Raw genomic sequence first — 21,311 nt, forward strand, 5'->3', positions numbered from 1 at the left:
GTTTTCCATGGCCGCTTCCTAATTTTGGTTTCCATGTGGTTCTCTGTTTATCTAGCAGCAGCCCTCAAAAATCATATAAGAAAGTCAGTGTGCCTCAAGGAAAAAAGGAAAATAGGGAAAATGTTCCTTGTTAGCTGACCATGACTGAAGAACTAGTTACTTTAAGCCATGTATCACGCTTTCTCATGACATCATGCGTCACTTAACTATTTCACATATCAGATGCATCTTGTGCAATATAAACATGCTCAACTGCCGGCCCCAATAATCATCTTTCTATTGTTCAGCTGCCGCCAAGACTTATAATGTTTACTCCAGGAAAAACAACTGAGAACACTTTAGGCCAACACCTTTTATTATACAACATGAATAGTTTTTAGTTGAAGTCCTTCATCTGTTTTCTTATCATACTGAACATCACAGTTACATAAGACAAAAAACCGAAAATGCTCTTGTAGTGACAAATGATGCTTCAGAAACTTCCATAACTCACGTCCAACACACTGTATTGCAATACATGCCTGGTTGATAAACAACTATAATATTTGTTTTTAATATTGTAATGCTGTGTGTAAAATTTTCTTGAAAGCATTACTTTCTAACGAGAAGTGAGCCACTCTGTATCTACCTAAGTTTATAAAGGACAGCGTTTTCTCTGTGGAGTCACTGAGTCTGAAAGATGCCCAGATAGTATATAAGCTCCCTTTTCAATGACATAGCATCTTTGCATGTGAAGGGAAAGAGTCCTTCAGGTTTATAATGAAGCTCGAAAAATGCATTTACAGAACAGGGTGCCTTCAGAGCTCTGTGACTGTATTCTCTGCAGATTTGTACATTTAGCTCATCTAAAAATAGTGCATGATTAAAAGCAGCTGAGAATTCAAAAGTGGGTTGGACTGATAACTATTACTTTTTTTTTTAATAATCTACACGAAGCCCAAAGACTGAATTAAACAAAAAAAAAAAGGATACAGTGCAACAAAACTAATCAGGAGAAGCAAACCGAAAGGAAAAGCGAGAGTGATGCAGTGAAAAACCTTTCCCAGCAGCACTGCTGTGTCATTGCTGATGTGAATGTCCCTGTGACTCCATCGTGCAGCTGAATCACAGAGAAATAAAGCAGTGCACTCTGCAGCAGGACACCAATTTGGTGTGTAATGCCCATGTCTAAGCTCTCTGCTGCATAATACATAAACCTCTCCTGAAAAGCTCATTAATATAGATTGACTGGGCAAGTTTTCCAGGAAACTCTCCAGCTCAGAGCAGAGGTCAGGAGCTGAAAGAAGTGTCATCAACCAGCTTTCAATCACAGTCAGTAACAGATAACCTTACAGCACATGATTTCACATATTTCACTGATTACTGATACCGCACAGTCAATACACTCATATCAATAAATGTCATGGCATGGCAATCAGGTTGACATTATTGCTGCCATCCATGTTTAAATACAGTATAAATAGATAATGAACTATTTAGCATATTAGTATGTGCTACAAAGCAAGTTATTTCTGTAATTGAGCTTCCTAAATATTATTAAAGTGAGTTTAGTGGTATGGTGCCCTCTTGAGGACTTAACAAGAATAAAAGTAAGCATTAACTCTGCTTGAATGCTACTCTATAAGCGCAGTCTGATAATAATCAGCCTTATAATTCTAGTGATATATTATTTGGCTATGAAATCAGTGAAGATCAAATATTATAAACCAATACTCAATCTCTGTCCCCTAAACTAAAGTCAGAGCTAATGTGTTTATACAAATGTCTCCTTATGATATAAAACTTTACCAGTCTTATCTCATGCTTACTTATCACAGGTAATAAACTCTATGATTGCACTGCTTGCACTGCTTTTTTCACCTTATATCCGGTGCCGCATTTAAGGTTCCAGCCATACAGGCCTAGACACTGGTCAAGGACCCCCCTGGCAACCACGGGTCGTTTAAGAAAAATGGTTGGCGAGTGCTTGCACACGGTCAAAGTGACCCCTGCTAGCAATTGCTAGCACACACTGTGACTTTGTGACCCAGTGACAGCCAGCAGCTGCTCACCAACCGATCCAGCAATACACATTTTTCCCTAGCAACCAGAGGTTTCCAGAAGGTTGCTGGCCATGCTCTTGGGCTGTGTGGCTGAGGCCTTAGTGTGCTAAAACAATGCTGTGCAAACGTGCATTTGAGCCATCTGCTTTCTTCCACTTATCCAGTTCAGGTTTGCAGGAGTCTGTTCCAGCTGTCACAGGGTGATCAGCAGGGTGCACCCTGGACACATCGCCCATCTGTCACAAGTTAACATGTAGATACTGATACAGCATTTCAGTAATGACTAAAACATGTGTTATTTAATATTGAATTAGTATATCATTTGAGTATGTAGATGAAATCTCTTTAATATACTGGCTCAACCCCATTCAATTATACCAGTGACACAAAACATCCATACAGTTCATTTTAGCAGTTATATGAATGATGCCAAAAACTATGATATTGTCAATAAATAAGTAAGAAAGTGAGGAAAACGTCATATGAACTAATTAATAACTCAATACTTGAGGTAGTAAATGTATGATGTTCGCAAACCTTTATGCCTTTTGTCGTAAAGGTTTGCAAAGTAACTAAACTTACAGTGTGATTGCTTGTACGTGTCTGTTTAAATGTTCTCACTTTGGTAGATGATTCACCTCCACCTAATGTCTGGGAACCGGATAACTGGATTGTGACCTCTGACTTTAAACGGTTGATGTTTGAAGGATCACAAGCTGTAGAAAGCCCAACCTGACAAACCACCATCCTAACGTCTACAACCTCAGGCGATGTTTACACAATGCATTTATCAAAACCTTCTTCCGATGTGCAAATTTACACCGAGACAGGAAGTCAAACTGGTAGTAATTAAGATGTTGTTTACTGCACAGTCTTACATCGCAGTATGTGAACATATTCAAGTGAATAGCTTCTTTTAACAATGACAGCAAACAGCAGTGCTGTGAATCATTAGCCACAGCAGCCAGTCTTGTATAAAACTAGATGATGAGCATAACACTGTTGTGAGGCCTGTGTGCACTCGGTCTGCAGTCCAAGCCCAGTGCAAGCCAAGAGTCCACCCACAGCATTCAAACGGTCAGCCTGAGACACTTATTTGTAGACCTCAGCAAAGCACATGTGCATGGCTATAAATAGCTACAACCCTAAACCATGCTGCCCCTGCAACTGCAGGCCACATAATCTGTGCCACTCAGGTGACATCCTTCATTTTCTGCCATGCAAAGATGAGTGAAGCAAAGTCGTCCTTGTAATAGAAGTGAATGTATTTATTTATTTATTTATTTGAACAGAGATTAAAGTTGTATAACTTTGTATCCTTTGATTTTGGAGTCTGATTGATGTAGCGCAAAACAAAACGGATCAAATCCTATGATATGTTCTCCATCATCGAATTTGTAAATTCAAAACTACATAGTCAACACATGACACTGATTTTGCATCCAAATAAACAATTCAGATTCTAATTTGCTTTCAACTGACTTGCAGAAAACGGAAAATCAACCCAGCAGTAGTACAGCCTACCCTTTCACTGGCTGTTCAATTTGTAATTTCATAATTCTATTTAAACAGAAGCAGAAACACAAACAGATGAATTTCAGTTTTCCTGAGAACATCTGGCAGAGAAGGACAGGGACACCCTTTGGTATTTTGTTATGTCACAATGTCTAAAATATCCTCACATTCTGCGAGGAGCAAAGAAAGCTCTACCAATCACAGCCCACCCTATGTAATCCCTTTGCTCTCATATGTGAAGGAAATAAAAACAAACATAAAGCCTAAACTCAAAAGCACTCAACCTTCAACCCACTGACGAGGACCCAATGAACATTCTTGCTAAACGGCCTCCTTTCACAGCTCTTATGCTGCAGCCACTTCAGTAAGCAAAGGCCTGTGTGCTTTATTTAGAGTACAAGCTAACCCGTTGCACCTTTATTTAATAGTGATTTGGGTAATTTAAAAAAAACTTTGAAATAATTCAATTAATAAGGCCCTGCTCCACACAGTAGTGATCCTGCTCATACACTAACAAAAAGTAGTGTTTTAAAAAACTAAAACCATTCACTAAATGCTCCATCAGGACAAAACCTGTTCAAAGTCTTTGCATGTTTCTTTTGGAAATTTTGAAATAAATATATTTATTATATCACTCTACATCATAATTATGGTGTGTCACAAGGCCTTTTATTATTTAAACGCTTATTATGTTTTGCAGCAAGAGTGCACAGTCGTGGCTTACAGCTGTGGCTTTGTGAGGCTGCACATTAGAAGAGTGGCGCTTTGAGCCAAACACCAACATGCTGGTGACCCCTGGTCTTTGTCAAACAAAGGTCGACTACCTTTGCTATCAAAAGAGACATTTTTGAGCTATTTTTCTACCCCCCCAAAAAATCTATATGGAGCTGCAAAACATGGCTATGTTGCAGTGGGCTCCAGAGCTGCAGGTTTGAGACCCCTCAGTCTCAGAACTCAGTACCCATCTTAGTTCAATAAGGATGGTTATTTGAGCCCCTTTATCTAAATAAATTGCGCGAAGGCCAAAATAAGGTTTAAAAAGCTTTTTTTTAAAAAAATTCCCATAAGATATACTCTTACAATGCACAGTACCTCACACCTTCTGAAATGACAGTTCATGCGTCAATGCAACAACATGACTGGCTAATATTGTTCCTGTTTCAGGCGTTAATTGGCTCTCAGTGGGCAGAGAACACCTGCCACCTTTAGCGCTTTAAAATTCACCTGCTTCCACTACTTCAACTGCCTTTTCTTCTACTAACATAATATTTCTGATGTGAACATGTACACAAAGACAATGGCGAGTCAGAATGTTTACCAAATACATACCATATTTGCCATCTCAGCATATAGACCTAAATAGCATGCTCACATTTGCTAATTAGTGATAAATACAGTCTATGGCTAAGATGGTATAGCTTTGAGAGCCACAACTCATGGTTGATGGTGATGGAGCTATATGAAAGATACTCTGACCATGACACATACAACAGTCAATCAAATTAGAAAAAAATAGTGAAAGGACCGAGAGACTGTCAGCCCTTAATCATCAAGTCTCTTGCAACTTACAGCAACCTAATATTACTGATTGCTAATATTCAACAGCTTATACCTGTCAAACTATAAATTGGAGGTTTATATAAGCTGAATGCACAGAGGACAACCGGTGGCTCAGTTCAGTATGATCAGCTGCAACTAGTGTGTGTTTTAATAGGCATGCTGACATCATTGTTCCTGGATAGGTTGTAAACAAAGACAGAAAAACAGCAAAGAGGGGGAGATACCGGAAGGTGCATTTTTCCCATTCTTTGTAAGTGAAATATTGTAGCCAGTAGGGTAGGGCAAAGACAGAGGTATGTGACTGTAACAGGTTGCCAAGCCTTCAGAGCAGCCTGTTCAGTCAGTCTTTGCTTTTTTTGGAGACTAAAGTAAAGAAGAAACCATAATATTATTTTGTTTATGACTCCTTTCCTACAACTGCTGCTGAGAAAGTGCAGGCTCTACATTTAAAAAGGGACAGCATGAACCACTGCTGCATATCATTAAATTAAAGGAGCCATCGCTTTCTGAAAACGTGCAGTAGCTGCAATATTAACTGGATACACAGACAGAAAATAATAATTAATGACTATTTTCACCATTTCTGGTGTAATAATGCTACACCCACGGGTGAGCTGACCCTTGATGAAATACAGCAATAAAGATGAAGCTGGCAGCGTACCCACAGGCATGAGCTGTAACTACTCAGGTACTCAGCAAAGTCCAGCAGAGGAAACAGAGAGCAATTAATGATAGCTAATGGCACATAAATACAGACTTACGGCACTTGCTTGAAAACACACACTCACACACACACAGCTGCAAACAATCCAATAGCTTGCATTTGTGCAGCAGCTGCACCTGCCACATTGAACCCTGACACCAATTAATATTTGGCTCAAATGTGGCCCATATCTGTAGATTTCTGTGGGCCATATTTGGCCTTGACTAAGACCGTTGACTCAGGGTGAATCAGCCACAGGTTCACTCTATATGTAGCCCACAAAACACTTGTCATAGCCCACATCAAGCCCATCTCATGGACTCTTTGGCCAGGTTTGCCCGACAACAACGTTTGCCAGCGTCCTAATTGAGCCAAAAGTGCTGGACGTCACCCAGATCCCACTCAAATTTTGCTGCTATCCACTGTTGTAAAACAATGACCACTCAACATCAACAACTGATCCTTTCTCTTTTTTTAAATTAAAGAAACACAGATTCACAACTCACACTGTTTTACAGACCATAAGAATAAAACAAAATTAAACAAACCCACAGTTTCTCTCTGGGTACTCCGGCTTCCTCCCACAGTCCAAAGACATGTAGTTACTGGGGTTAGGTTAACTGGTGATTCTAAACAGCCCATAGGTGTCAATGTGAGTGCAAATAGTTGTCTGTCTCTCTGTGTTAACCCTGTGACAGACTGGCAACCTGTCCTGGGTGTACCCTGCCTTTCACCCTATGATATCTGGAATAGTTTTCACCCCTCCTACAACCCTAAATTGGATAAGCAGAAGAGAATGGATGGATGGATGGATGGATGGATGGATGGATGGATGGATGGATGGATGGATGGATAGTTCTACTGTATAAGATACACATAGCTAAGAATTATCTAGATTTGTTCTTACAATATTAAAAAAGACAGAGTATTCAGTGGTAGCTATAAGGTGGTTCAGTGGTCCTTACTAAATAACTCTACCTTTTTTTCCACAGATATTTCCTCAGGAATAATAAGATATGATTAGCACCATTCCACTTTCAGTCAAAGCAATGATTCCCTTCACGCTGTATAAAAGCAAGTATCTCCATGCGTTCATTCAGGTTTTTCCACTAATTTGTCATTATTGTGAAGCTTATATGCTAAAAAAATTTCTTACAAGTGAGCATAGCAAAGGCTAAATCTAATATGAATCCACAATGTTATCATTTTCACCAGTTACACGACGTATAAGGATAATCACAAGAGTACTGAAATGGTTTTTAACCAGCAGGTTTCGTAATGTGAAGGCAAAACAAAAAGCAATGGAACAACTCATTTAATGGCTGTTCCACTTTAAAACATGGAACAAGGAAACCTGCTTCCTCTTGCCACTGCGCCACTGTGGCACTGCTTCCCAGCAACGGCTGCATTTGGGAGAGAAGGGTGTTGCTGCTGGAGCGGGAGAGGAAAGGCTCCAGAGCATGAGTCAGGGGTGGGACAGAGAGACTCACAAGATGATCTCATGTAAGCGGAGCTAAGCGGGCCTGTGGAATGAGGTTCAGTCATGCTGGTCTCATCACCATGACAGCATATAAATACAACAGAGAGCATGCATTGTGCTCAGGCACAGATTTGTTTTAATGCAACGACATTGGGCTGCAGTAAAGCCAACTTATGATACATACATATATATACATATATATATATATATGTATATACATATATACATATATATATATATATGTATATATATATATATAGATATATACACACTACAGTATGTATATATATGTATAGTAAGTCACAATTAAGTAGCACAATTAAGTAGCTGAGGACTTAGGGAATAGTAAAGAAGTGTTTTAAGGCCTGTGATGTTTTGAAATGAGGTTTATTGATTATATCTGTGAAGGACTTAGCAGCAAGAACAATATCATGCTTTAGCACTTGCTGTAAACAGAATGTACTGGCCAATAGCAAGAAAATAATCAGGTATTTGTTTACTGGCTGCAGATAAGAAGCAGTCTGATCTGGGAATGCATCTTGGCGAAACCTGCAAAACGAAACTGAGAGCAGCTGTAGCTGCAGCTTGGTAACAGTGACTGCTTCAGGTTACTGTTAGATTATAGAGCTAAGTGACTAAAGACTGGGTATGGAGAGTGTGAGTGTGTGTATGGCGTCCATTTCTGTGTGCCTCCATGTTGGGTGTGTGTGAGTGTTTGTGTATGTGATAGAGTGCATGCATGTGTCTGTGTCTTCTTGTTTGTCTCTGTGTCAGGTCACGTCTTAGACTCTCCCTCTCTCTTAGAACATCTCAGGCTCCCCCAGGTATGGGGCCTACTTTCTCAAGCCACATTCCTTGCCAGTGGCTGGTGTCCCCACGTGATGGTGCATTAGTACTTCTCTGGGTCTGGGGCTGGGTGCTCTGGTGTGTACTGGCTCGCTCCCAAGGGCCACTTGGCGGGGCCACTTGGCGGGGCTTGGGCTCTGTTGAGCCCCTGCTGGGGTGCCCTTGGGTCTCATGCTCTGGGGGGCCCTGAGGATGTCTGGAGTCCAGGTCTCCTTCATGCCTGCTTCAGGTCCTCAGCTCCCCACTTACATGGAGAAACCTTACAAACACAAGTGCGCTCACACAAACAGGTGTACACAAAAGTGTTCACACAGGTGTGCACACAGGTACCCACAGACAGTATTTTGGGCTGCTGCTGCCTCTAAAAAATCTTTTATTATTACTGTGTGTAGTTCAGTAACATTTTATGCATATATTGGTTGTTGCTGTGGTTGCTCTGCTTTTTTTCCCTCAACAGCTGTTGAAGCAGTGTTTTTCTCTCTTTATCCCTCTTCATCTCCTCTATTTCCCTTCTTCTCCTTCTGTTAACTTTCTTCCCAACTTCTCTTTCCTTTTTTTCCCTTTTCCGTCCCCCAGTCTCGTCCATTATGGGTGTTATAATCCAAAATAAAAAAACTAGTTAAGTTTTAATAAAATATGACTATCAAGTGGACAATTATAGCGAATGCCCTAAAGCTGCACTTGTGAAAGTAAATCTGTTTGGCATTTTTTGGCCTTCAGACAACAATTCAAGACAACACTGCCGGACAGGACGGGGAAAAACAAGAAAAAGACGATAAAGCTGAAATCAAAAACCAATCCAGAAATCTAATGTAATTTTTCAGTCATGAGCACGTGAATCTGCAGCTATCAGATACATAATATGACAGGGCAAACCTGATTTTCTTCCTTGCAACACTTCCAAATAAATGAATTAATTTCAGGAGTGTCACCTTAATCACCATGGCACATGAACATGTGTCTGCAACTTGTATCCTGCTTCCATTAAAACAAAGTATCTTTTGTACGGTAGCAGACTGTCTCCATACAGCCAGCCTGCTTTGTGTGTGGGCCACTAGGCCATTTGAATGTGATGAGTGGGCTGTCGACATAGAGCAGAGGGGTTGGGCTGCACAGCCCAGGAGGGTGGACAAAGGCAGTGACTGTGCAAAAAATGCAAAGCTCTCACTTGCCTCTGTGTGTGATAAAACAAGGCAATAAAAATAATAAAAACTGGTTAGCTTAAATCATATGAAGATATTTTGAAGTATCTGCAATAGTTCTGCAAGTCATAATGAAGAGCACAGAGATTCACAGAGAGAAATCTGACAGACACACTGGCAGACCACACCCTAATAAAAAACAGAACAGGCATCCTACAGACCGCTTCAGTGCTTTGTATGAGTACTTGCAAAAACACATATTTTTAGTACCTAGCTGGTTACAGTACACATCTTCTTGAAAATTTATTTTCATGTACGTCTTCTTGAAGATAAACAAACAGTCTTAAACAAAATTGGAGGACTTTGTGTAATGTGCTTTATTAAAATCTGCAAACAAAAATGTAAGTGTACTGTAAGGTTTACTGGTTAAATAAACATTTCCAGCAAGACTCTCCTTTATCAGCAGGCAAAACATATGGAGTTCTTATTTAAAAATACACTGTTCCTCAAATGTAATAAAACCATCCAGGCCATCAAACTTCTTAAGAACAAAATGAACTGCAAGAAAGGCTGACTGAATCACCAAATGTTTAATCCATTAAATCTTTCCTGATGTTGAAGGATCATCAGCTGTTAAACCCAGTGGCCCCTTCATCCTGACAGCCTACCAAACAGGCTCTGCTAGAACAGTGTGATCCCATACAGCCACTGCCCAGTGCCATTAAGCACTGTATGCCTCTAAGAAACATGTCTTTAACTCATTCCTCAAGTTTACAGTCTTTTGTATGTGTACCCTGCATTGAATTTCAGATCAACCCAAAGCAGTCGCTCTCTTTAATGTATTATTAGTGCAAGTACCTAATTAGTGCTACATTCCTACATCAGGTATAATAACAGCAACATACTTGCCCTCATTTGATGGCAATTGTGGCAATTCTAAAACCTGTGAACTCACATTAGCTGAGAACCACAGTATGTTTGTAAATTGATTTAACTCTTCAATGGAAAAGTGTACAGAAGGTAATATAATATATTAAAGCCAAAAGTGTAAGGACAATAATCAGCATAATAAACGTATACTTTCCTTGTCTTTGTAATATAAGCATGAGTGATAAATACATGACTGAAACCGAACAATTTTAAAAGTTATTATTTACTGAACAAAGCATTCACACTCAGCAGTGACCCAGTGCAGCATTATCTACCCATCCATTTTTTTTAACTGCTTATCTTCTTAGAGGTTGCAGGAGCCTATCCAAGCGGTCATAGGGCAAGAGGTGGGGTAGGCCCCGGACAGAGCACCAGTCCATCGCAGATAATACACACCAATCACCAATAATCTTAACAAGCATGTTTGGACAGTGGGAGGAAGGCAGAGCATCCACTGAAAACCAACAGAAACAAAGGGAGGACATGCAAACTCCACACAGAAAGCCCTAAGCTGACAAGGAGGATCAAAACTGTGATAACCACTGCACCACTGTTAATAACATGTTTGACATAATTTATCTAATAGCTTTATTCAGTGAGTATTCATGGTTAAGTCTTAAAGCTGAAGGCACAGTATAGAAGTGTATACTTAACATCGACACGTCAATATTTGTTTACTTCTCGCAAATCTTGTCATCACTGCAGTACTGAGAAATGTTATCACACACTGAAATGTTTCCTCATGTCACGGAGGCCTAGTGTGTGTGTATCTTTATAACAATTGCCTGAATTTCAACAGTTAAAAATGAAAACAAAACAAACAAAAATCTGTCTCTTAGCCTGCTTGCTGGCTTTTCTGTTTACTGCTCTGTGTTTGCTTAGTTACTGTTGATGAATTTGCTATGAAAAAGCGCCTCTTTGATACTTTGGCCATCACATGGAGAGACGCTTCGGGCTGTGATCGTATCAACTGGAAATAAATAAAAATAATGCGATTTTTAGCCAACGTCTAATGGAAAAATGTCTCAGCTCTGAAGAAAACAACATACTTAATGAGCAAAAAGTCGCACAGGATTGATTTAAAGATATTTATTAGCATTATCATCCACTTATAAACACGACTTATTAAGACCCTCGATCCAGTAATTTCATCAAACTGCTCCTGTTGTGTAAAACTGCAGATGCAAACAATCCTCAACTTTGTAAAGAATCACTTCAGCTCATAAGTAACATGTTTCTGCTTTCTTTAACAGACTCTGGTAAATAAATATTGAAAATCTTTTTACTTTAACCGTCAAAGTTTGTTGTTTTTTTCTCCGATGAAGTGCAGAACGTAACCAAAGCGGATAAGAAAGCAGATATAAGCGGACTATAAGAAAACTCACAAACAAACCTCAAGTTTCAGGGTCTGTCTGTCCAAACATTTCTGTGCAGAATAATATCAGTAAGTCCAAAGCAAGGACACTAAACCTATTTAATTTTTCTTGACATAGTGATAAACTGGTTAAATGGTAACATATAAGCATTACTCTGCAATGACTGATGCAAAATAGTTTCTTAAAATGATGAGGAAAACAGAAAAGAAGCACCTTACCCTTCCTTGATAAGTTCATTTTTCATGCAATTGTTGATGCAGAGTTAACGTTTTCCCTAAAATCAGTTTATAACATCTAAAGTGGATCACAGACTAGCTGTGATGGCAAAAGAACACTCAAAAATAAGTCTGCTTGTTGTCTTATTGCAGCTCTTCTGCCGGAAGACACCAGCCACAGATTCCTAATGATGCTACATCATATGATCCCATTAGAGTGCAGTCGGGGCGTTTAAGCCTTATACCACAGCTGACTGTGCCTGCTGGCTAAAATACTCAACAGCTGAGAGAACATACTCGCAACAACTATCTGGTACAACAGGGCATAGTAATAGTTACATGTTGTTCTGATGCTTCAGATTCAGTGAACAGGAAATACAAGAGTTAAAACCACGACTGTCTGTTTGAATTTTGCCCCACCGGATCTCCAGAGGCCTGCCACGAGAATGCATGATTATGAGATGTCAAGATCTAGCCGTCACAGATATGCTGAATGAAGTTAGCCGTTTATGTGTGATGGATTTGCTCTATTTAATGAGATAGACCCAAAAGGAGCAGCTACAAAAGCTACTGATGAGAGCTGACGCCTAGCCTGCTATGTCATTGTCCTGCCAGGTCTGAAGCACCAGACATTTGAATTTCATTCCTGTAAGCGACATCATTTTAAACATACAAAAAAAATAATAATAATAATTTACATTGTGAAAATATGATTTGCTCATACTGCAGACTTGTTTTATCCACTTGGACCTTTCAATTTGACGCTTGCAATCAGAGTTTTTCCTACACATATTTCAAGACTAATGTTTTCAATATGACAGCTAAATAAAATAATTAATAAGCCTCCTATTTAGTGAACAACTATGATGACAAAAAGCCTTTGTTTGGACTACTCAAATTCAACCTAAATGTGATGTCATGCAGGAAATATTCCCACTTTTTCCACAGCGGGGATAAAGACACTAACACCAGCCAGTCACCAGAGAGAGAGAGAAGGGGGGGAGCAGGCTGACATTTGTTGAACTGTCAAGCAGCAATCAGGCAATTTCTTCTTCGCCCTAAAGCTGACACATATCCATTCAACACTGACTCTCCTACCTTTGTATTTTTCCAATACATCCTCATAAGCTTGGAGGTATTCCTGTTCGTCCGAAAGCGCATAAGCCTGCGGTGCGTACTGAGCCATAACCCGGGCTTCCCAAACTGGACATTCACCAGCGACGGACAGGGACACAGCACGGGTGAGTGTGTGTGTGTGCGTGTGTATGTGTGTGGATTCAGAGTGTAATCGGCGCTGTTGTTGTACGAAAGGAAACGCCCTACAACCCTCCCTTGTCTGCGCTCCGACCAATAGGCGACACTTCCTCTCCGGACTTCACTAGATTGATAGGAATGACTGTCGTACAGGCTAAAAAAACAGCCTAAGGTTCATTTTTTTAGCTTGTCACTTAAATCAATACTGGCTTTAAAGATAAATTAAAGCCATTTCAAAATCTTATCGCGAGTGATTTTCATTAAACCGGAAGGACCTCATCTCAGTAGGATTTTAAAACTGGGCTGAATCATGCTAACTGATTCAGCCCAGTTAGAGTGCGCAAAAATAAACGTCTATTCTTGTGAGCCTCTCCAAATAGAGACCGTGTAGCTATCGCGTGTCCGAGCGGTTTTGGCTGATTTAGCCCAAACAAACGTTTGAAATCGTATATTTATCTTTGTTGCCGACATCAGCTCTATATTAACCTACGGATTCTCAGCTTTCATTGAACGCGTCACGCATGACAGTCCGTATCTGAAACGCTATTTCTCGCATGGATTTTACGGCATCAATTAGAGTCAAAGTATCATTATAAAATGCTTACGTGCTATAAAACAAGTTTTCCGAACAAGTTATCAAGTGTGAAGCAACTGCCAGCCCATGTCAGGGGGATAACAAGCTTTAATTACCTACTTCGGCTCACATAAATGTGTATTGTGATTGTGCATATCACCAAATAAATTAAAAAAAAATTATTATTACAATAAAATTTTACCTTTTGGTTGATAACAAGGGACAAATGTTAAAATTACACTAGACAATCAATATTTTGTTGGTTGGGTTTAAAGCATCAGAATAAAAGCAGAAAAAAGGCAGACCAAAATACCATCACATGTGCCACAGATCCACGTCACTACAGACAAGCTTATGTCCCCAAATAAACCTGAGCTCACGAGAAAATAATACACTTAAGGAGGTCTGTCATTTTTTCCTCTAAATACATCATATGTGGGGATTGTAACATATCCCAAGACGGTTTTTGTCCTTACTGCACATTCCTATCTAATAACTTCATATTAAGGAGACTCCCCCTCACCTGCGATCCTGAGCACAGCTCTCTCCGCCGGATCCAGCACGGATCCTCCCTGGATTTTCCTCTTGGACCGCTCATGTCTCGGCAGGTTCCAGGGTAAAGTGTCTCCGGGTGCGGGAGACGCCGATCCAGATTTAAGACTGTACTCATCCTCGTCCGAAAAATCCGCCGAGGAAGACATGGAGCAATGTAGGGAAGGATTGCCCGAACTGGAGCTCTGTGAGACAAAAGAAAAATGGGGATAAGGGTGGAAAGAACAATGCTTGTCTTGAAATGTATGAGAAACACAGCTAAGCAATTAAAACGTTCACAACCCATCCCCTCCCCGCCTCACCATCGCGGGTCAAGGTGCGTAAATATGGGCACGTTAGGTGTGAGGACGCACACTTGAGCCACCAACTCCAAATGACCCGTAACAATAAGCGAACGAGGCAAATGAAAGCGATGCGAAATCAATAGTATCTGGCTCCCCCGCCAGGTCAATGACAATACTTACCACTGTATACATGGAGACCTGTCAGCTGGAAGAAAGGGGAAAAAAAGAAAAAAATCCCTATGCGTGTTATTAGCTTTCAGACTTCATAGACATTTTTCATAAGGTGCCACGCCCTTTGAGTGATGCTCCGGCCACGCGTTCGTCCCTTGTCGGAGCATTAAAGATGTGAGGTGATGTAAGATCTCCAGAGGGCTGGAGGGATGATACGCTGTGTGTTGTCGAGGCGAAGCTGGACCGTGATGGGAGAGCAGAATGCATGTGTCTGCGCGTCACACCCGGTAGCCAACAACAGCAGCTCCAGGAGCAGCAGCGACGGTGGTGTTAGAGCGCCATCCTTGTACAAATCTGCTGTGTTGCTACAAATAGCGACCTTAAACGCGGGGTTAATATGAAGACGGGGGGTAATCCCACTGACTACCATGGCGAGGACTCCACAACAGACCCCCCTGGGTCACTGCTGTGACTTTGCACACAATTACACAATTACGTGCGGATGGACACTGAAGTGTTAAACAGAAAATACAGTAAACCACTGAGCTAGTCAGAGTCCAGCGGTTGCACAACAGGACACACTCGGTTTAAGTATTAAATCAGAAATATATATTTTAGAACAAAACTAAATTAACAGACATTTAGTTCCAGGATTGACCAATTAGTTCAATTCTCACACATTCTCCTTTTGTAATACAAGTCACAACAAAAATGCTCAAAGGCAGCGCTGGTAAATGGATTACCTTCTTTTGCAATTCCTTGCTGCACCCTAACACACCTGAGGTTGAGCAAGAGAACAAATACAGGCAAGCACAGCCCAGTGGATAGGGTGGGGCAAAGTTATAGCAACTTCAATCACTTAAGTGACAAAAGTGCAGTTTAATGACACTTGAAACAGATAATCTGTGGACAGGAAACATTAAGGAAGAGGTCTGCCTTCCTCTTAGTCCTGGTGTTATTAAAAGGTAAACCTGGAGCTTCTGCACAGACTGAAAGTGGAGGATATTATTTCTTTGGTGTGACAGAAAGTGATTTGTGGCTTAAAATAGCAGCTGCTTTCATGGCTGTCTGCAGAGCTGATAAAAGCAACATGCTGTTAATATTAGCAGCCTTTTTTTTTAATTGTCACATCACTTTTTATCAGGATGAGATCAGTCCTAAAAAGTGCAGCTTAGTGTTGCAGTTTTTATCAGCTCTCTTCATAATTCCTACTCATAAAATGCAAAACAACTGCACGATTCGAGGAAAGTTAGTACTAGCTTACTACTGGAATAAAAGCATGTTCTCAGAAGTCAGTTTGCACTTAGTTTCATTTAAAGAAAATTACAGGCATAAGACTAGCTGAAATATTAGAGCCACTCTCATATCACTTGGGGAAGTAGATGATTCTTTATTACTTTTTAAAACCTCATAATCTTTGCCCAAGAGCTGTTACTGGTACTAAAAATAATATGAGCACGATCATCACGAAGGTTACTCTTTACTGGTGAAGACTTCTTTTGGTTACTGTAAAAGAAACCAAATTTTTCCACTCATGACCTGGTTTGAATCAGCACCGGGCTGAAATTGCTTGTTTAAGCTGCGTTCTGCTGCTGGTCAGTGTCATTTATATAGATTACATGTTTATTAAAAAAATACACAAACAACATTTGGTTTTATCACAACAAGAGAACCATGGTGGATTATTCATTTTACACAGACTGTTGTGAGCTAGGCATGTAAACACATTATAAATGATGTATTGTGGCCTGAATTAGGCCCGTGCACACTGATCTTGTTTTCATAATTGCATTCATCTCTGAACTGTTATTCTCATCGTGATTCAAGTAATTTGCAAACCTCCTTTTCTTGCTCTGTTGTTAGACTAACAATATTGTGTCATGGCATCATTTATCTTTTTCTTAATCCTTGGTTAAACATTTCACCTGCATAATAAATGTATAAATAAAATGCGACATAAAATGTTAACTGGTGGCAGCAAAACATCCAGTTCAGAAGCCAAATGACTACATCTCATAGATAAGTCTTTCCTCATGGTTGGCTCCAGTCAAGTTGTTATTCATCTTGTCTGCTGACCAGTTAAATGATAAAAAGCACAAAAGTGTTTCTGTTATCTACAGTATTGCAACACAACAAACAACTATCGGTGGAGACTGCACCAGTGATTTGTGTGCAGAGATCAATAGGATCCTTTGGACAGTTTGTCAGTCTAAATTTATACATTCATACTAAACAACACCAATGTAAAGCAGTAGGGGTATGCTGTGTGCTGGTTAGTGTATTTAACATTCTCAATGCAGTCACATTTGAATCATACACATTCAAAAACACCCACAGATGTCATGATTTTGTGAATGTGAAATCAGAATTTCTGTCTCAGGAATTCAAAAGTATATTCCCAGATTGGAGGAGCAATACATAAAGAAAGGGCATCAAACCAAAGGACTTTAATGTGGTCGCACCTTTTTTTCTGTATGTCACCTTCTTTAAGGGGAGTTCCCCTCCTTCTTCTGCTTTGTGCTCCTGTAATCAATCGTATCCCCCCACCCACTCAGTCTTTGGGTCAAATGTTGTCCCTGTTCTTACTGTAAATTTTACCAGCACAATCTGAAAGTGACAAAAGTATTGAAGGACAGCAGGCCCACTTGCATTCTCAAGCAGTGCAGCTCACAGACAAGATAGCACAAAGAAGGTGGAGATGTGGAGAAGCTGAAGATCGAAAACTGCGGTGAGTTAAAGGGCACAGGGAGCGTACCATATTATGCTTCCAAAGGCACGCACTAGCGTGCAGGCTAGGATGACTAATTCAAATTATTTAAGGAGTCATAAAATCTAATAAAACAGGTGATTCACTTGTGAACTTCAAGCTGCAGCAAAACCAGAGTTTATTACGTTAAATATGTTTGGATTGTTGAGTGCACTGAACCTTTTTAATGATGCAGCTCCTTTAAAACATGGGGCATATCCATAGAATACTTTATATCTGTTGAGTTCATGTACCTTTTAATTTCTGGGGAAAAATATTTAAAGCAAAGTTTACAGGATCTGTTGGTAAATATCTTTTTTTAATTTTTAAATGTAAATGCTGCTCTTGGTTATTTGCACTACTGTCCATGTACAGCTCAAAGGCTACTTTATTTTTATTTATTTGATGTATATCTTGCACCACTGACACTATTCTACATAGTGGCAGTAGTTCCTTACAGTGTCCTTTATCTTTTCTTAATTCTTCTTTATACTAAGGCGAGGGAGAGACAGTATTTCAATTCTTCAGTATGTCCTGTACAGGTAACAAATTAACTGTAAAAAACCCCAAAAAACTTTAAATCTTTGGTCTTGATTATGATGATTAGAAACTGAAAAAAACACCCTGCAGTACCAACACAGCAGCTTTTCATTTCTTGGGAAGAAACCCATCATTCAACAGCACACCCAAGTCTCAGGTTCCTTAAATAAGCATCTCCCCTTTGCCCTAGAGCAAGTTAGCACTCCTTTTCTAGAATCAAATGTACACTGCGATGTTCCTGTTGAGGGGAGCAAGCAAATCCAGCGTATTGTGTTATAATTAGTCTTAATGGTAACAGTGAAGCGGGGTACCTACAGGTTTACGTGTAGGGGTGACTTGTACAGACTGGTAAAATTCTGGCAGGACTCTCTTCTTCACTTTGCGTTTTCTTAGAGACGACGATGAATCGGGTTCACTTTCAGGAACCTCGACCAAATTGGGCTTTTCCTCTGTCACTCGAGCATGTATGCTCCTTCTCGGGCGATGTGGACTGTGCCTGAAGCCCTGGGGAACATGAACACATCAAGCTGGTAACAGATTATGCATTAGGCATACCTTAGCATGAGAAGTTAAAAGCTGTGTTAGATTATGAAGAATTACAGTGTTTGCAATTCAGGTTTAAAGTAGAGTTGGGATGCTGTTACTTTATAGGCTGATCACACAGAAACTTCAGTCACTCTGAAGAGAAAATGTGCTTTTGAAATTACATTTATCTCAAGTTTTCTTAAAGATTGAGGACACTGTTTTACAACATTAAGGCTCTAAAACTGCCCTGCATTTGATGTCCTTGAATATGATACTGAATCCCTACCAGCTAAAGCACTGAGTCAGTAGGGATTCTGTATCATGTGGTTCAATAACATGACCTACAAAGGAAGGCAAGCTTTTAGTTTTGCAACTATAAAAACAAGAAGACCGCATTCTATAGCAGTGTGGTTGGCCATAACACTGGTCTGCCAATGTTGCACTTGAAATAAAGAATAACTTTACTAAAACCTTATTGGAATACACTGTAATTAGTTTCCAACAACTCTATAGTTGCAATTGTAATTAAAAAGAGGCTCTCTCTTTCATAGGCCAAGTCAGGAAGATTAAAACCGTCTACTAAAACAGCTTTATCCATAACATAATTTTTAGTTTAGCATAGCTCTTGCAGCGCTTACTTTTATTCGTAATCATTCCCTTCCAGGCTAAAAGCTTTGTACTTACATGGCTGTTTTCTTAAACCATTTCTACTTTTATTTTGAAAGCAAAAAAAGCTTAAAACGGAAACGGATCGGCAGAAAATGGTCTTCATGTTTTCAGTCGTCAGCACCAAATGACATTTAACATAATGATATTGTGGATCATTTGAAAAAAAAAACGGTTTCTGTGGACTCAGAGCTAGCTCTAACCCATGTGTTTCTGGGGACAAACAGTAGTGAAACTGCAATATCACCCACATCATTTATTGATAACACATGCGCACTGCGCACAGCATAGACCCTAAAATAGCCATGCAGCCCTCGATAAAAGTCTAAAAGAAACGCTCTTTAAGGTGAAGCGTTGGTTAAATCACAGCTTAAAGCTCGCGTAGTCTCACTTTAACACAAGTCATCATTCCTCCTGGCTATTAGGTGACAAAGCCATTATGTAAAAAGTTCATCCTACCTCTGATCGAAAATGATGCGTTCGCAGGCCAACTATAAGACAGATAACAGATGTTACAAAAAAGATGTTAGGATGTAAAACATTGCAAGGACTGCAGCTCGGCTATGAGATAGGCATTTGATCAGAAGTAATAACAAGTTTAAGATGCTTCAGGTTACTTTAAGTAAAAAAGCAAAAACAAAATCCAAGATCTTTACGCACAGTATCACCTCTGAGTCTCATAGCCCAAACAGGCGTTAACAGTGGTGACTCTGCTTTTATATAGAAAAGATAAAAAATAATCAGACTATGAACGATTACACGTATCTCTAATGTCTGTAGGCTACATGAATATATGTACCATCAGCTGTCAGGAGGAGAAGATGCGGCTGGCCTGTACGCTACTCACCGCGGCTCTTGGGGCGTCCAGAGAGCACAGATTTTATTGGATGCTTTCCATTACGAAGCCTGCGATGCCAGCAGCAGAAAAACAAAATTGTCGCAATAGTCCCCAGCAAAAGCAACAACAACAGCAGCACACATTGAATACTGTATGGCCTTAGTAGGACCAAAAACGCCGCAGCGATCATCATAAGACGAGATATAGGGCAGATCTGGCAGCCTCAGACAGCCGGCTCCTCCGCTGCCGTTATGTCGCTGATAACTCGGCAAGAGAATAAAGACACTCACTGACATACGTGAAGCATCGCGCAGCAAACCGTGGAGAGCGCACAGGTCCAGAAAGGACAGCCCAGACTATTGATATCATTATTGTGAGGTACAATGCATGACTCAGCAGAGACGCCACTTTAATTTATTTATTTCTTTTTTTTTAACAGGGGGCAGGGAGAGTCAGCAGATTCATCCCAGCATCACTGTAATCTACTGCAGAGGGGGCTGCCCACACGAATAACGCTGCAATAGTAAATAACACTAATCCGTGTAGACCCGTGGATGTACTGCACTAGAAGGGAAGATATATTTCTTTAATATGTTTAAATGTGATCTAGAGTGTCATCGCCACTGTATACACAAATAGCATGTTTTTTCCCCTGAAATGAAATATCGTGTGTATTTTGTAGAGCAGGTCTACCCAGTATGGTTTAAAAATGTATGTACTGATAGGTGCTGAGATGAGGCAGGTCCTATGCACAGATACTTTGAGGATTAGAGCGAGCAGAAACTCTGATCATAAGCCAACACGGGTTATGTAATTTTGGGGTGAAATGACATCATCTCTCCTTCTGCTAAATGAAAGACTCAGACAAGCAAAGTGTGGCAGGAGAAAAACACGTGTTTATACAACACCGCACATTGTGGGTGTAGGTATGTAAATTATATACGACTATTCTTAGACTATTTAAATTCTTAGACTAGTAAATACAGTTTTCCACCTACGTATAACAACATATGTTTAGTTGTATGTGTCACTCATACGTTTACCAACTTACAAATACAATCAGCCCAATAGTTAGACATAAAATCTACGTTTTATTTTTCAAATAAAATAATTAGTTCTCATTATGCATCAGGCCATCTCTGATGTTTTAGAGTACAGCTTTCAGTATTACTGAATTAAACTGTATTATTTTAAAAGCTTTCAAATGTGTTACAAAATGTAAGCTTTATAAGCTATTGCAAAAGCTGTGTACTTACAAACTGTAACTGATACCCTAGATTGCACAAGGCTATACTAAAATGTCTGAAGGTGTTATCATTTGTCATAAAACACCAGCAACAACAACAAAACAC

At 39.9% G+C, this 21,311-nt stretch overlaps 1 protein-coding gene across 25 annotated transcripts in view; it reads right to left on the reverse strand.

Annotated features, from left to right (window-relative positions):
• dst (dystonin) overlaps positions 1-20,370 on the reverse strand; it is a 107,311-nt gene extending 86,941 nt beyond the window's left edge. For 13 of the 25 annotated variants that reach the window (XM_019366394.2, XM_019366391.2, XM_019366370.2 and 10 more), the window contains exons 1-4: positions 19,969-20,370; positions 19,581-19,612; positions 18,246-18,434; positions 14,161-14,374 (exon numbers count right to left, since the gene is read on the reverse strand). In XM_019366394.2, coding sequence (XP_019221939.1) covers positions 14,161-14,374; positions 18,246-18,434; positions 19,581-19,612; positions 19,969-20,152 — 619 coding nt within the window. In that variant the 5' untranslated portion in view covers positions 20,153-20,370. Of the gene's footprint in view, positions 1-12,907; positions 13,090-14,160; positions 14,375-14,491; positions 14,567-14,653; positions 14,892-18,245; positions 18,435-19,580; positions 19,613-19,968 lie in introns of those variants that run through there. The other 12 variants (XM_019366393.2, XM_019366390.2, XM_019366385.2 and 9 more) reach the window with 7 other exon arrangements.
• Positions 20,371-21,311: the final 941 nt, after the last annotated feature.

The sequence above is a fragment of the Oreochromis niloticus genome, linkage group LG13, assembly GCF_001858045.2.
Source record: "Oreochromis niloticus isolate F11D_XX linkage group LG13, O_niloticus_UMD_NMBU, whole genome shotgun sequence".
Classification (NCBI taxonomy): Eukaryota; Metazoa; Chordata; class Actinopteri; order Cichliformes; family Cichlidae; genus Oreochromis; species Oreochromis niloticus.